General features: G+C 42.6%; 1 protein-coding gene across 1 annotated transcript in view; it reads left to right on the top strand.

Annotated features, from left to right (window-relative positions):
- The window catches only part of LOC126160634 (extracellular serine/threonine protein CG31145-like), a 224,883-nt gene that overhangs the window by 107,307 nt on the left and 100,016 nt on the right, over positions 1–17,560 (top strand). The window contains exon 4 of the mRNA XM_049916918.1: positions 3,302–3,394. Within this exon, the coding sequence (XP_049772875.1) occupies positions 3,302–3,394 (93 nt within the window). The remainder of the gene's footprint in view (positions 1–3,301; positions 3,395–17,560) is intronic.

Raw genomic sequence — 17,560 nt, 5'->3', positions numbered from 1 at the left:
CCTGGAATTTACGGGAATTAGATGACTTGTATGCGCAGATGTGGTGCCAACTCCCTCCAGCGACCTACAAAGTCCTCATTGCTTCCAGGCCATGATGTGTCGCCGTTGTTATCCTTCCCGAAGGTGAATTACGTAGGCTATTGCGCAGGTGGTCATAATATTCTGGCTTATCATTGTACGTCCACACGAAAAAATACATTGTGACGAAACATGCAGTATTTGATCAAAACGATCAGGACAAACTTATGTAATGTGGAATTGACCACTAACTGTCATATGAGGCGGACCTGCTATTATAAAAAGAGGCGGGAACTACTGTCAGTAGAAAACCAATACCAGTGGAATGCGTTGGTCAGTAGAGCTCTGGGACTTCGAACGTAGATTCGTCACGGGATGTCACCTGAGTAGCAAATGCAACGGGGACATCTCGACCCTTCTAAAACTGCCCAAGTCGACAGCGGGTGACGTGACTGTGGAGCGGAAACGCGAAGGAACATCCACAGCTAAGCCGAGACAGACTTCTTGTACTGACCGACAGCGAACGCCGAGCGCTGCGGGGTGTGGCTGTAAAAAGTCGCAGCAAAGCAGCTGAAGGTATCTCTGGTGAGGGCCTAAGTGCTACCACCAATCCATCTGGTCGAGCAGCTCCTCATAACCCACACGTTTCTGTAGTCGTTGCTGAGTGACGCTTAGTGTAAAGTGCGATACCACTGGACAGTGGCCGTCTGGAAATCAGTAATCTGGAGTCCTGAATAACACTATACGTTGCGTCAATCCGAAACGTTACGTACCATAATACACTACTGGCCATTAAAATTGCTACACCAAGAAGAAATGCAGATGATAAACAAGTATCCATTGCACAAATATATTATACTAGAGCTGACATGTGATTACATTTTCACGCAGTTTGGGTGCATAGATCCTGAGAAATCAGCACCCAGAACAGCCACTTCTGGCCGTAATAACGGCCTTGATACGCTTGGGCATTGAGTCAAACAGAGCTTGGATGGCGTGTACAGGTACAGCTACCTATGCAGCTTCAACACGATACCACAGTTCATCAAGATAGTGACTGGCGTATTGTGGCGAGCCAGTTGCTCGGCCACCATTGACCAGACGTTTTCAGTTGGTGAGAGATCTGGAGAATGCGCTGGCCAGGGCAGCAGTCGAACATATCTGTATCCAGAAATGCTCGTACAGGACCTGCAACATGCGCTCGTGCATTATCCTGCTGAAATGTAGGGTTTCGCAAGGATCGAATGAAGGGTAGAGCCACGGGTCGTAACACATCTGAAATGTAACGTCCACTGTTCAAATTGCCGTCAATGCGCACAAGAGGTGACCGAGACGTGTAACCAGTGGCACCCCGTACCATCACGCCGGGTGATACGCCAGTATGGCGATGACGAATACACGCTTCCAATGTGCGTTCACCGCGATGTCGCCAAACACGGATGCGACCATCGAGATGCTGTAAACAGAAGCTAGATTCAGCCGAAAAAATGACGTTTTGCTATTCGTGCACCCAGGTTCAAATGGTTCAAATGGCTCTGAGCACTATGGACTTAACTTCCAAGGTCATCAGTCCCCTAGAACTTAGAAATACCTAAACCTAACTAACCTAAGGACATCACACACATCCATGCCCGAGGCAGGATTCGAACCTGCGACCATAGCGGTCGCGCGGTTCCAGACTGTAGCGCCTAGAACCGCTCGGCCACACAGGCCGGCGTGCACCCGGGTTCGTTGTTGAGTACACCATCGCAGGCGCTCCTATCTGTGATGCAGCGTCAAGGGTAACCGCAGCCGCGGTCTCTGAGCTGCTTCAAACGTCGTCGAACTATTCGTGCAGATGGTTGTTGTCTTGCAAACGTCCCCATCTGTTGACCCAGGGATCGAGACGTGGCTGCACGATCCGTTACAGCCATGCGGATAAGATGACTGTTATCTCGAGTGCTAGCGATACGAGGCCGTTGGTATCCAGCACGGCGTTCCGTATTACCCTCCTGAACCCTCCGATTCCATATTCTGCTAACAGTCATTGGATCTCGACCAAAGCGAGCAGCAATGTCGCGATACGATCAACCGCAATCGCGATAGGCTAGAATCCGACCTTTATCAAAGTCGGAAACGTGATGGTACGCATTTCTCCTCCTTACACGAGGCATCACAACAACGTTTCACCAGGCAACGCCGGTCAACTGCTGTTTGTGTATGAGAAATCTGTTGGAAACTTTCCTCATGTCAGCACGTTGTGGGTGTCGCCACCGGCGCCAACCTTGTGTGAATGCTCTGGAAAGCTTATCATTTGCGTTCACTGCATCTTCTTCCTGTCGGTTATATTTCGATTCTGTAGCACGTCATCTTCGTGGTGTAGCAATTTTAATGACCAGTAGTATATGTACTGGCAACAGTGAACCACGGAGGAGGTAATATTTCCGTAGCCGGCCCTATGGCCGAGTGGTTCTAGGCGCTTCAGTCCGGAACCGCGCTGCTGCTACGATCGCAGGTTCGAATCCTGCCTCGGGCATGGATGTGTTGAATGTCCTTAGGTTGTTAGGTTTAAGTAGTTGTAAGTCTAAGGGACTGATGACCTCAGATGTTAAGTCCCATAGTGCTTAGAGCCATTTGAACCATTTGAATATTTCAGTATTGGAGTGTTTTTCTGGTTTGGGTATGGTGCTCTTATAAAAAGCTAAATGCAGAAGGCTGTGAAAATACTTTGCAGCAGTGTGTGGTGACTACAGGAGAGGAACAGTTCAGAGACGTTGATGGTTTGTATTAGCAAGACAGTGTAGAATCTGTGAGGCAACGATCTGAGGACAACAACATAACAAAAATGGGCTGACTTGCCCAGAGTCCCGACCTGAACCCAACGGTCAGTTGGGATGTGTCAAAATGTCGACGTCGCTCAAGAACCCATCGTCCATCGTCACTACCTCCTCCAGTTTCGGGTCCTGAGGAATAATGAGCTGCCACTCCTCCACAGACATTCAGACACCTCATTGAAAGTGTTCCAGGCAGAGTTAACGTCGTCTTAAAGGCAAAAGGTAGAGACGTTCCATATTATTGTCAACTAATAGGTGTCCTGACGCTTCTGATCAGATAATGTACATTATTAACGGAACATGTAACTTCTTTTTGTATGCCAGTAACTAGAATTAAATTACCTATCTGTTGTAGCTGTGTTGTCACGGTAATTACTAAAGACGTATGTCTCAATTTCAATAACGTTAATCGCACACATGTGTCCTAACTCGGCACCTGGTTTTCAAGACGTTTCGGCACTATGTTGCAGGTTTCCTCGGGACCAGCAGACACTGCCCAATCACTTCTACTTCACAGACTTCGAGCGGCACACGGCAGAGATCGCCTCCTTCCACCTGGACAGGTAAGCTTCGTGCCCAACACACGAGATACATGCATCCTAGAGCTGGAAATGCCCACGTATTCCTCACAGAGAAAGCTTACTTCATACACAACTTGCATAAAACTGGGATAATGCCACGAATAAAAAACAAGAACGAGCCAGATCTGTAATGAACCTTTACATCTGTACTCCAGAAATTAATATACGATATGCGGCCGGACTTTCGTAGCGAGTAGTACCAGTATTATCTTTCCTCGCCCGTTACCCCGCTATCCCATTCCCATACAATGCATGCCTGGATACCTTTTTTTAATCTCGTTGGCTTAGAACGAGAATTTCATTTTCGGCTCTTAATCGTGCACATTCAGACCGTAACATTTCAGTTTTAATAAATGAAGGGATAAGGGTAAAGTAATCGTCAAGATGCTAAATTGCTCCGTAAAAACTCATTCCAGAAATCTTCTATTAACTTTAAATTAATTCTTCAGCAGATAACGAGTTTCTTGCGACCAGACGGTAGTAGTTTAATCGTATCTGGCCGAGGGAGCAGCGTATTGAAGTCATTGCAACGAAGGTCATGCGACACTAGGATCGAGAAAGCCTCGTAAAAAAAGTTAATGCTATATTTTTCTATCTCAGAAGATGGCAGTATCTTACACTCGCTGCCAAACATGTCAGACCTCCGCCCTACTTTCGATAATGTATTTCACTTCCAGTACTACTGAATGTTCCTTAAAAACTTGACAAAAGTGTCATGTTGTATAGTGTTCGGTTTTGACATTCACAAAGAATAAACAACAGAAGTTTAACAGGGTTGACAATAATAACTTACTAAGTATTAAAAATGAGCGATATACTGGCGGATTTCTTTCTCTAAATAAAAAGATACTCGAGATGTGGAAGTGAGAGACGGGTGTAAAGAGCAAACTGGAACGGATGGCTAAAACTTTTGTCGGAAAAAGTCATTTGCGGCGTTAGTGAAGGATAGGGTTGCAGTCAGTACACTTGTCTCCTAACCGTTTCTAGCTTTCCAGACCTTGAGTCCACTACTTCTGATCGGCGGTTCTGGCGCTGCAGTCCGGAACCGCGGGACTGCTACGGTCGCAGGTTCGAATCCTGCCTCGGGCATGGGTGTGTGTGATGTCCTTAGGTTAGTTAGGTTTAAGTAGTTCTAAGTTCTAGGGGACTTATGACCTATGATGTTGAGTCCCATAGTGCTCAGAGCCATTTGAACCATTTGAACTTCTGATCGATGTAGTTCCTCAGCTGACCTAAAGAGGCTGATTGCACCCCGTTCCATTCTTCCCACCAAGGAGAAATCCCTGGCTGTGCCGGGAACAACCCGAGACACCAACATGGAAGCCCGAAGCGCTGACTGCACTGTTACGGCGGTGTACAAAGTTGAGGATTCAATTCCTACAGTTAATCAGTTAGTCTATTCCGGATTTCAGGTAGCTGAGAAGTTCCCAGAGGGACCAGAACTGTGTACCAGAATGGCCCTCGATCTCGGAATCCAGTCTTCCCATGGGCAATTCTCTTACCAACAGAGCTCCCCAAAACGCTTAGGGCCCGCCTCACTGCTTGTCAACTATGACAGAAGCAGAGGAGTACTAAAAGTAGGATCGCCATGCACTTCTCTACACCACACCAGAAAAGAGCATAGCTCACAAAAGGCAAGTGACCGAAACTCGTTTCATTTTGAGTAGAAAGGTGATTATGCCACATTTTTTGGAGGGAAACTCTGAAGATGAAATGAGTGGAGTTAAAGCACTCGACACTAGTGTAAAGTTTCTAGTTTATTTTTGATATTCAAGGAAATTGATGTGACCTTCATATTTTCACTAGCTTAGGGCCCACTGCTTCGCTCGCGTAGACTGTATGGCCTGGAGAAATTCTTTTTTTTTCTTTCTTGCTTTTACTTCTTCGAATTTTTATGTTGTTCACAAGTTGCAACATCTTCTAAGCTCTATAAGCTATATAAGCATGGTCTTTTTCGAGTGGATTTCTGACCAAAAAGCGATTCTGGTATTGGAGTCTAAAGTCTTTCTTAACATGCCATTTGCGTGCTTATCGCGATATTTCATCCCCTAACGGGTTTTTCTTTATATCTAACCGAGAAATGAAATACCAGTTTTCATAAATTCAGCTTTAAAATTTTTTTTAATGTAACGAAATATTTTCTTAAAAATTTCTATCCCCTTTTGCGCTCTCGTAGGGGTTGAATTTCCAGATACACTGAAACACGTATTTTTTTTTATTTCTGACCGAGAAGTCATACACCAATTGTTATTGATGTAACCTTAAAAACCCTTTAATATTTCTTAAGTACTTTATCCCCTTGTTGTTGTTGTTGTGGTCCTCAGTCCTGAGACTGGTTTGATGCAGCTCTCCATGCTACTCTATCCTGTGCAAGCTTCTTCATCTCCCAGTACCTACTGCAACCGACATCCTTCTGAATCTGCTTAGTGTATGCATCTCTTGGTCAACCTCTACGATTTTTACCCTCCACGCTGCCCTCCAATGCTAAATTTGTGATCCCTTGATGCCTCAGAACATGTCCTATCAACCGATCCCTTCTTCTGGTCAAGTTGTGCCACAAACTTCTCTTCTCCCCAATCCTATTCAATACTTCCTCATTAGTTATGTGATCTACCCATGTAATCTTCAGCATTCTTCTGTAGCACCACATTTCGAAAGCTTCTATTCTCTTCTTGTCCAAACTATTTACCGTCCAGGTTTCACTTCCATACATGGCTACACTCCATACAAATACTTTCAGAAATCTTTATCCCGTTAGTGGTTGAATTTCCAAAAATGCCGAAACTCCTTTTTTTCTATTTTCTGAGAAGCCAAATGCCAGTCTTGGTAATTCTAGCTTCAAAGTTCCCTTAACATCAAAATACTGTAAAAGCCGTTCATCCCCTGTTTCACTGCCTTAGGAGTGGAATTCCGGAGAATCACTTCTTAAACTATATCTACAATATAAGATCCACGCCCTCTCCGGAACCGAGCGGGGTGGCGCAGTGGTTAGACACTGGACTCGCATTCGGGAGGACGACGGTTCAATCCCGCGTCCGGCCATCCTGATTTAGGTTTTCCGTGATTTCCCTAAATCACTCCAGGCAAATGCCGGGATGGTTCCTCTGAAAGGGCACGGCCAACTTCCTTCCCAATCCTTCCCTAATCCGATGAGACCGATGACCACGCTGTCTGGTCTCCTTCCTCAAACCAACCAACCAACCCTCTCCGAACTTCTATCCTTAGCCGTTTGGGATGGGCGATGATGAATCAGTGAATCAGTCTGACCCTATTTGACACCCTTAGTGGCTGAACTTCCAAAAACAGTGAAACACGTATTTCTTTATTTCTGACCGAGAAACCAAATACCTGTTTTCGTAGGTTTAGCTTCAAAATTTCCTTAACAGCGACATTGTTCAGAAAAATCCCTTAATCCCCTATTTCTCCCCTACTTCGAAAATTTCATTCTTAAACGATTTACAATATAAGATCCACGTCTTCTCCAGATTTCAAGTTTCTATTCTTAGCCGTTTGGACTGGGCGATGCTGAGTCAGTCAGGATATTGTCTTTTACATGTAGAGAATAGAAGTAGTTCAGCAACTTCTGTTTATCAGTATAACGAGAAACAGCCAAAGTTGCAAAATTTCATTTTTTTTTTGTGTTCACTAGATGACTAGTTTCGCGTGGCGACCTATTTTCAAATCATCGTAAGAGATACTCAAATTGCAATTTCCGAAAATGCAAGAAGCATCTCAAAAAATGTTCAAGCTAACATTTACAATGCATACAGCAAGCGAAAGCCAGTGCTGATGGAAAGCATAGGTTTTTTTCCTGTTACGAACGACATATATGAGCTGCAACTGTTCTTTTGCACATTTTTCACATGGTTTTTGCATTTCCGGAAATACCAATTTGACTATGTGTGACGATGATTTGAAAATGGGTCCCGGACCGAAAGTAGTCATCGAGTGAACAAACAAAAGTGAAATTTGCATCTTTGACTGGTTTTTCTTTGTACTGAAGGTTCTGTTCAGACCACATTTCTTACGCAGACAGTTTTATTCCCACAGTGCAGTGTTACATTTGCCTGTGTATTATTCAGTGTTCGGAATCCTATCTATTCAGTCTGCATACGTAAATTCACAGGGCATTATTGTAGAAACTTTTTTGGTTATTTCAAAGTTCAGTTTGCAATTACGTCGCATCATTATTCTGTTAGTTTTGTGTGTCTGAACTGCAAGCCACGTATCACGACGTCACATATTAAAGCACTGTACAGCGCAAAACACAGTTTCACAAGACTGCTTATTTAAAATACAGTTTTACGTTTTCTGATTAATTCGGCCGAAGTTAATTAAAATACAGTTAAACAGCGTTATGTAATTACACCGCTTGCACTGTTCAGCACAACAACACACATACACACTAAGCTACAGACAAAAAAACCAGTGCAGTCCAGGTTCAGTTCACGAGATTAAACAGTGAGAAGTTGCACTTGAAATTTTACACTAGATCAAGCGACTATAAAGAGTAAAATTAAGATAGCAGATCATCGGAAACAAACATTTATTAAGAATATGCTGCAGGGGATATTTGAAATTGAGTACTCATGTAGAAAAATGTAGGTATCCCATGAAAATGTAGTTCAGTAATGGAAGAGGTACGTATAAATCCCTCGTTCGTACCTTCTTGAGTACTGCTCGTTAGCAAGTAGGATTAATATAGGTATAGGTGAAATCCAAAGAAGAACGGCGTGTTTCGCCACAGAATCGATTATTAAATCGTTCCCAACTCCATTCACCGATGCTATAATAGAGGAATTCATTCGCCAAATGTTAAAACCCTTCAGTAACAAAATATCGGCAGTTGGTATCCTCTGTGATATGTGCAAGGCTTTTGACTGTGTAGACAATGTTATTGTACAAAAAATTTCAGTGACTGGGGGGAATGACGAAGGAACTTGCACAGCGTTCAATTTTGAATTGAATACGTCATGCAGTTCAATTTTGAATTGTTTCCCGTTACGAACAACACGGTTCTTAAAGCGGAATTTTAAGCGCCCATTCGATTGAGTGGTCCCAAATTACTCCAATGTTTTATCGATATATGTTAACAGGAAGGGTAAAACACGAGAAACATCAGCACCGCCCTGGCCCGAGCTGACTGCTACGGCCATGTAGCAGCGCTGTTCATTCGCTATTGGAGTACTGGTTGTTCCTCGTGTTTTACCCTTCCTGTTAACACAGATCGATAAAACGAATATAGCACTAGACTGATCTAGGACCACCCTATCGAATACGCCCGTAAAATTCCTCTTTAAAAAACAATTTTTCTTATAATTGGAAACAAACAGATATTTTACGTCGACATTGGGCGTCGCATGAAAAACGTGATCAGTAGTACTTGTCTGAGGTGACTCCAGCTATACATCTAAAAAACTAAATTACAAATATGTGCCGAAACACTAGAGAAAATGCCTGGGAGTAACGCCCGATATATGAGAATGATCTTCCACTTAACCTTCATCAAGCAGAATTGGCATTCCCTGCAGACTATATTAGTGTTATAATTAATCCCACTGGAGAGAAAGCAGCAGAAGATATTGCTAATAATGTTATTCAATCTTGAGAAAACACGCTGTATTCATTTCTGTACGGAAAATAGTCATATCAACAACTGATGAAGGACACGTGCAGAAATCAGTAAAAAGGGTAGAATCTCCATATTTTTGGGTGTACATGTTAATCAAAACTTGAATTGGAAGAAATGGATTACTGAGCTACTCAAACAATTAAGTTCAGCTGCTTTTCCTCTTCGTGTGATTGTTAGCCTTGGAAACAAATGAATCGACCTAAAATGTTGCATCTTTCCACTTAACAATGTATTATGTAATAGTTTCCTGGGGTAACTCATCACTCAGAAAGCAGCAGTAAGTGTAGTATGCGGTGCTCACACACATTTTGTAGGTATCCCAAATTACGATTTGCCGTCATACATGGAATTCTTGCAAGATATTAATGTTGAGGAAGATCTTGAAAAGTTAATAAGGTAGGTTACAATATTAAGCTTATAGTGTTCAATACGACGGTTGTAATAGGTCTCTAAAGCTCAGAATGTTATGATAGGATAAAAGAAAATGGGTTTGACACGAAGACTGATCCTGAAAAAAATGTTCAAATGTGTGTGAAATCTTATGGGACCTAACTGCTAAGGTCATCAGTCCCTAAGCTTACACACTACTTAACCTAAATTATCCTAAGGACAAACACACACACACCCATGCCCGAGAGAGGACTCGAACCTCCGCCGGGATCAGCCGCTCGTCCATGACTGCAGCGCCTTTAACCGCTCGGCTAATCCCGCGCGGCACAGATGCTGAACCAATTTTTCACTCCGCAGGAGAGTGTGGTGCCGTCCTGAAACTTCCGGACGGAAAAAACTGCGTACCTGACTGTGATTGAGAAACTGGACCCTTACCTTTTCGGTAACGTTACTACTACCGGCTGAGCAATCAAACCACACTCCTACAGAGTTTTAATATGCAAGTACGTATTTCCTAGTTGCCCAAAGGAAGCTTCTGTGAAATTTCGAAAAATGGTAGAATGGTACGTGCCGATTGAAGCTATGAAGATGCATCGCTAGTCGATCCTGGATGTTCAGTAGGTAAGAGTCCTGACCGTGAAAGGCACCTTTCCACGATCGATCCCCGGTTAGCAGTATACTTACAATTACTCGGGAATTTGAAAGTGAGTAGTTTCAGGTTTTAAAAAATTTTCTGTGGATTCTCTAAGCGTTACTTGGAGCCTGACATCGGTTATGTAAAAGGAAAGGCAGAAAAACTTTTCACTACTGCTGTTAAATAGATGTATCCACAAGATTTTGTTTACTTAAGTACAGTGTTTCCTTCCTCTTTGCGTAATCCTAACAGTTGATCCGAGTAGGATGTTCTGCGAATGGAATGTAAGCGCATAACGTCACTCGATAAGACAGGGTCTTTACGAGATGTTCTGCAGAAGTTTGCGAGGGCGAGATTACTCTGTAAGGGGCTGCCAAGTTTATCCCCCTCCAGTACGACTGGAGCCTAAATAATTTCACTGCTCCGAAACTTGCTTTTGAGTGCGCATCTGCGAGACGAACGCTATGATGGCTTTCGTAATCGCTGGGGCATATTTCGTACTGCGGTTAAACATGGCAAGGCACAAAGACATAGTCAGTCGGATAAATCTGTGTTTACTTACATCTGCTCAACAAGAGAAAATCACAGGAGTATTTGACACTGTGGCAGAAACGAATATCTCCGAGCTGAGACCGAGTCGAAACCATGGAACAAACGGTGGTATGCAGAAATAATAAAGACACGATACGTGGAAGCGTTTGGTTATCTCTACAGCATTTCCGGTAAAGAAAGATTTGACTTTTTAATTCAATCAACTGTGGGTTCTTGGGGAAATATTGTAAATTAACTAAGCAAACACTGCTTTTTGCCTTATTACATAAATTTTATTATTAATGTTACTGCACAACCTAGGTTTCGGGTTATAAGCCCATTTTCAAGTACTTTACTAATTCCAAAGATGATAATGCACAGAAAAACATGATGACAAGGCAAAGATAATCATCTCAACTTCTTAAGGTACCGATCGACAGCTTAACCTGAAATTTCGTCAGTGACCATTTTTTAACTAATTACGCATCTAATTACACAATTCAGCAATTACATGACAGGACTGAAGTTATGCATCAGCCATTGCTTAATAAAGAGCAAACCTAATTCAGTTATTCACCTCCTTTAGATGAGATCACAACCGCAGGATAGAAACAAAACGTTGGGCCTCAGTCCATCATTAGATTAAAAGTTCTTGGCTGATGGATATCTTCAGGTTTGTTATGTTAGTGTAACTGCTGCATTACATATGTAATTTGTGGAAAAATGATCATTGACGTTATTTTACATTCTTTGCCTTGTCATCATGTTTATCTGTGCAGTATCATCTTTGGGAATCAATAATGTTCTTGAAAATGGGCTTATAACTCGAAACCTAGATTGTGCAATAACATTAATAATAAAATTTGTGAAACAAGGCAAAAGACAGTACAGTGTTTGTTTAGTTAAACAGTTGACTTTCCTTTATTAATATGTACCTCGTTTCACTAACAGCCTTCTTTTAGTGGAACACAGGGTTTCGAAACTGAGGGGCCACCATATTAGACAGCATTCACGTACATCTTCTGCGTGCGATGAATGATGAGCCTGTGTTGTCACAGTTGTTTGATATTATTATAAAACGTAAGGGTTGTAGAATAAGTACAAGAAAGACGCACACAACTGAAATACTCTCACACTGTGAGTTTATTCAGTTCGTGTGATGAATCATCTGACTGTAGCCAGATTCCTAGTGGTCTTCCACAGGGTTCAATACTGGAACCATTTTTATTCTTGCTATCTGTAAATGACTTACTACATTACAATGCTGAAAGACAGGAAAAGTTCTCTCTAGATAAAGCCAGCATCATAATCAAGACCACTTCGCATGTAACAACAGACGGTTCAAATGGTTCAAATGGCTCTGAGCACTATAGGACTTAACTTCTAAGGTCATCAGTCCCCTATAACTTAGAGCTAGTTAAACCTAACTAACCTAAGGACATCACACACATCCATGCCCGAGGCAGGATTCGAACGTGCGACCGTAGCGGTCACGCGATTCCAGACTGTAGCGCCTAGAAAAAAAATGGTTCAAATGGCTCTGAGCACTATGGGACTTAACTGCTGTGGTCATGAGTCCCCTAGAACTTAGAACTACTTAAACCTAACTAACCTAAGGACAGCACACACATCCATGCCCGAGGCAGGATTCGAACCTGCGACCGTAGCGGTCGCACGGTTCCAAACTGTAGCGCCTAGAACCGCTCAGCCACCCTGACCAACAACAACAGAAGGAATAACATGTTGTTGTTGTTGTGGTCCTCAGTCCTGAGACTGGTTTGATGCAGCTCTCCATGCTATTCTGTACTATGCAAGCTCCTTCATCTCCCAGTATTTACTTCTGTATCTGGTTAGTGTATTCATCTCTTGGTCTCCCTCTACGATTTTTACCCTCCACACTGCCCTCCAATGCTAAATTTGTGATCCCCTGATGCCTCAGAACATGTCCTACCAATCGGTCGCTTCTTCTTGTCAACTTGTGCCACAAACTCCTCTTCCCCCCCAATTCTATTCAATTCCTCCTCATTAGTTATGCGATCTACCCATCTAATCTTCAGCATTCTTCTGTAGCACCACATTTCGAAAGTTTCTATTCTCTTCTTGTCCAAACTATTTGTCGTCCATGTTTCACTTCCATACATGGCTACACTCCATACAAATACCTTCAGAAATGACTTCCTGACACTTAAATCTATACTCGATGTTAACAAATTTCTCTTCTTCAGAAACGCTTTTCTTGCCATTGCCAGTCTACATTTTATATCCTCTCTACTTCGACCATCATCAGTTATTTTGCTCCCCAAATAGCAAAACTCCTTTACTGCTTTAAGCGTCTCATTTCCTAATCTAATCCCCTCAGCATCGCCCGACTCAATTCGACTACATTCCATTATCCTCGTTTTGCTTTTGTTGATGTTCATCTTATATCCTCCTTTCAAGACACTGTCCATTCCGTTCAACTGCTCTTCCAAGTCCTTTGCTGTCTCTGACAGAATTGCAGTGTCACCGGCGAACCTCAAAGTTTTTATTTCTTCTCCATGGATTTTAATACCTACTCCGAATTTTTCTTTTGTTTCCGTTACTGCTTGCTCAATATACAGATTGAATAACATCGGGGAGAGGCTACAACCCTGTCTCACTCCCTTCCCAACCACTGCTTCCCTTTCGTGCAGGAATAACACATAAAATACAAAAATTATTCATTCAGTCACAGTTAATGATCAGTCAGATTTTAATTCTGTAAACAGTAGGATTTATGATCATCAATAAAAATTGAGACAGAGAGAAAGAAAATACGTAAACTGAATACTTTTCGGAAAAAATCAGTACACCCTTCTAGAGATTTCCAATTCACTCAAGATTTATTTTTACAACAGTGCACATGGCGTACATGAAGTAACTACGTTTACAGATAAATAGCCCAAGCGGTTCTGAGATACCAGCTGTCGACCCGTACTGAAACATCAATATTGGTACGTGGTGTAGCCTCCGCCAGGCAGAAATACAGCGACTGGTTCTGGCATTCATTCCACTTTACAGATAGGGAATACTGTCCTGGGATACGCCTGCTTAACCTGTTCAGTAGGTTCTATAAAATTTGTTTATTGACGCGTCGCACGAGTCACTTCTCATCCCACCATATCCCACGCGTGCTAGATTAAGGGCGGAGGTCATGCTGGCCAGAGAAGCTGCTGCACATCTTGCAGAGCACGTTGAGTTTCATGGGCGTGGTGTGGGAGAACATTGTCCTGTTGGAACAGTACATCACCTTCCTGTTGCAAGAACAACTAAAGAACGGGCCTAATAACATTCTGTAGGTATCCAGCTCTGGTTAGCGTCCCCTCCAAAAACGCCAAAGGTGAACGGGAGTTGCACCCCAGACCATAATGTCTGTGGTGGGGCCAGTATGTCTTGGACGGATGCACTCCAAGAGACAGCGCTCTCCAGGCCTACGTGGTACGCGCAAACGACCATTACCTTCGTGCAGGCAGAATCTGCTTTCATCGCTGAACACCACCGTGCGCCATTCAGTCGTCCAAGTAATCCTCTGACGGCACCAGTCAAGCCACGCAAGTCGATGTGTGGCTTGAGTGGAAGACTGGCTAGAGCTGTGCGTGCCCGTAGTCCCACTGCTAATAACTAATTCGCAACAGTTCGCGCTGACACGTCTGCGCTCACAAGCCCTCTTATCTGTGCTGTGGTAGCTGTACAATCTGCCACTGCTGCCCTTACAGTACAACGATCCTGGCGGGGGTCTATGCTGCGTGGACGTCCACAACCTCGTCTTCGGGTGTGGGAATGTTCATGTGACTACTGATACCAGCATCGTTGCACAATTGACGCAGCCCGTCCAACTTCTGTGGAAGTTCTCTGAAAGGACGGCCCTGTCACTAGGAAGGCCACAATTTGATCCCTTTCAAACTTGCTGGATTGGTTGTAGGAAGCATCAGTGCGTCTCTGTGGCACGGTTGCCTGCTAGTTTCACACGTTTGCACCACACTGAGCCTTTTGACTGTGAGCATACCCTATTAAAGGGTAGACATAGATGGCGATCTGGTAGCTGTGCCACTAAGCTATCTGTTAGCGGACGACGTTGAAATCATTATCAGTACATCTTCTATCCTTCAGGTGGCATATGCCGTCATAGGATCAAAATCGACGTCGTCTTCTCAAGTGCACTAAGTTTCTTTTCCAGCAGCGTATTCAAAATTCAAAGATTTGTATAATGATTAGAATTTGAAATTACGTTCTGGGACTGTTGCAGACATAGATACGAAGTTTTTTATTTTTTATTTACGTCGTGCTTTTTGCACATACCTGTGCAATGACTACTTCGTATCTAATCTTCGTACATCCATATTTAAACTGGATGAAGGTGGGACACAGCTGGTATAATTTTTGTTAAAAATGAAATTCCTCCAGCTGTACTTAAGATTTTATATTTACTTCACCAATAGTTTCGACGTTGCGGCAACGCCATCTTCAGGCCCGTACACTTTGATGAAATCAGTTGTGTGTGGCTCAGTCTAGCAGTCCGCGGTGAGACCAAAACGGCGGGCAGTAACTCAGTTACTGCCCGCCATCCATGAGGAGCACGTGTTGGTCTCACCGCGGACTGTTAGACTGAGCCACACACAACTGATTTCATCAAAGTGTACGGGCCTGAAGATGGCGTTGCCGCAACGTCGAAACTAGTAGCGAAGTAAATATAAAATCTTAAGTACAGCTGGAGGAATTTCATTTTTAATAAAAATTATACCAGCTGTGTCCCACCTTCATCCAATTTAAATATGGATGTACGAAGATTAGATACGAAGTAGTCATTGCACAGGTATGTGCAAAAAGCGCGACATCCGGTACCCACACTCAAACCTTATGCAGGCAACTTACGCATATTGTCAGTAGCCTCCCAACGCAATCACTCTTTTACGAAATTTGTTGTGATGAACTAGTCACAATTTGGAAATGAGATTAGCGTTTGTAAATATAGCATCAGAGTAAAAATGGCGCCAACTACCCACACCTTAACTTTACTCCTCTGCAGAATGGAGAAACGTAAGACGTCACAGAAATATTTAATCACGACCGTTGTAAATTACCATCGCTGTCAGATAACTAAAACATCTTTAAAAAGAAGTTTACATCATTTCTGCTTGACCAACTATTCGTAGTCCGCAGATGTATTTCTGAGTAGTTAAGACCTGTACATGATTTTATATAAAATTTTATTGTAGAATAATATTTAAGTATAAATCCAGTTATGTAAATGATGAGCATTCAGCTGAGAAACCGAACAATACGTGTAAACTTAATGATACGTCCCTTGTCGCAGCAAACAGTCAAAAAGGTGATACGCGGAACAAGCAAATAACTGAATAAACTGTCTAATAATTGAAACTTCCTGGCAGATTAAAACTGTGTGCCGGACCGAGACTCGAACTTGGGTCCCGAGTTCGAGTCTCGGTCCGACACACAGTTTTAATCTGCCAGGAAGTTTCATATCAGCGCACACTCCGCTGCAGAGTGAAAATCTCATTCTGTCTAATAATTACTGACTACTTCGTGAATAAATTAAAAATGGATATGTAGGAAAGGGGAACCGACATGAGACTCACAATGGATTATTGTCTTAAATCCGTCACAAAGTCAACATGGTGTTGCGTACACAGGCAATAAATTTTGTGAATGTAAGCTGGAAAGTGTTAAAATTCAGATGCAGAATGCACCAAAATAACAAAACAGTGTAAGATTCTAATTCCAGATCTAGCGTCGTTTTAGTCGTGGAGACTATGCTCATGAACTTAAGACTGAGAATTGACATCTGACGATGGAATTTAAGCCTACGAAACAGTTCCTGACTATGAGATGTATGTTTCAGAGCTTGGTTGCGGAGTATTTTGACAGTTTAACATACAGTCACGTACACAAGAAACTTACGGTCTTGCACATCTCTTAATCCTGTCAGACTAACCATTCGCCGACTACACACTTTTGGTTCTTACAAAAAACTACATTAGTCGTATTCCTTGGATTCCGTGGAGAAGGGTCCTTGGAATGTGAAAAGAAACCAAGAATGTAAGCATTCCAAAGGTGCAGCATAATAAAATGATTTAATGCTATGAAATATTATAGTATTAAAGTGCTAATATTATGTAATAACCTAAAACAAAAAAAATTCCGGCTTCTTTGAAGATGGAGTAATGGAGTAGAAGGAGTGGCCCAAGAGGATGAAAATTATGTTTGCTCAAGGCAGTTTCCTTTTCCTAAACACATTCATATTGTCTTAATAAACATACGTCACTGTTGTAGAATTCAGATTCCTCAAAATTATTTGGCGTTAAATATCGTTGTTGCATCGTGGCTGTAAATATTTTGTCAGAACATCCTCTACAAGCTGGTTTCCGTCTTCTAAGGCATTGTCAAGTTGTACTTGCACAACAATGCTCTTGACTTAGTTACTAAGCATGAGCACCAGTGCTGACACACGCGGCCTGTCCTACTTACTTCGTTTGTCAGCTTGTTTAAATACACACGGTTGCCAATGTCGACATTATTAATGACCCATATGTCCACCAATGTACATTTCTGTTTCCAGAATGAGATTTTGTTACATTCCTGTTTACCCACACGTACGCCAAAATGAAAAAATTGTCAGTGCAGAAATGTTGCCTCTCATCCGTATGTGAGTACCGCTTGACAACCGCCTAAAAGCCGATACAAGCCTGAAGCGAATGTTAATAAATTTTTAATTTTGACGAAATGTTTACAATCCCGGCAGGACCGTGGGTTTAACCTTCACAAAAATCTCAGCGGCAGTGCAAGCCATACAAAATTAGATTTATCTTGACAATAATCTATACAACACACATTAACCGTATAAGGGCTTACAATACTCGTGATTCGTAATTTCCTGTGAAAAGGGTCAAAATTCGTAGTAATTAATGGGAAATCATCGAATGAA

The sequence above is a fragment of the Schistocerca cancellata genome, chromosome 2, assembly GCF_023864275.1.
Source record: "Schistocerca cancellata isolate TAMUIC-IGC-003103 chromosome 2, iqSchCanc2.1, whole genome shotgun sequence".
NCBI lineage: Eukaryota > Metazoa > Arthropoda > Insecta > Orthoptera > Acrididae > Schistocerca > Schistocerca cancellata.
The sequence above is the reverse complement of the archived record's forward strand: the minus strand, read 5'-3'. Positions and strand labels throughout refer to the sequence as shown.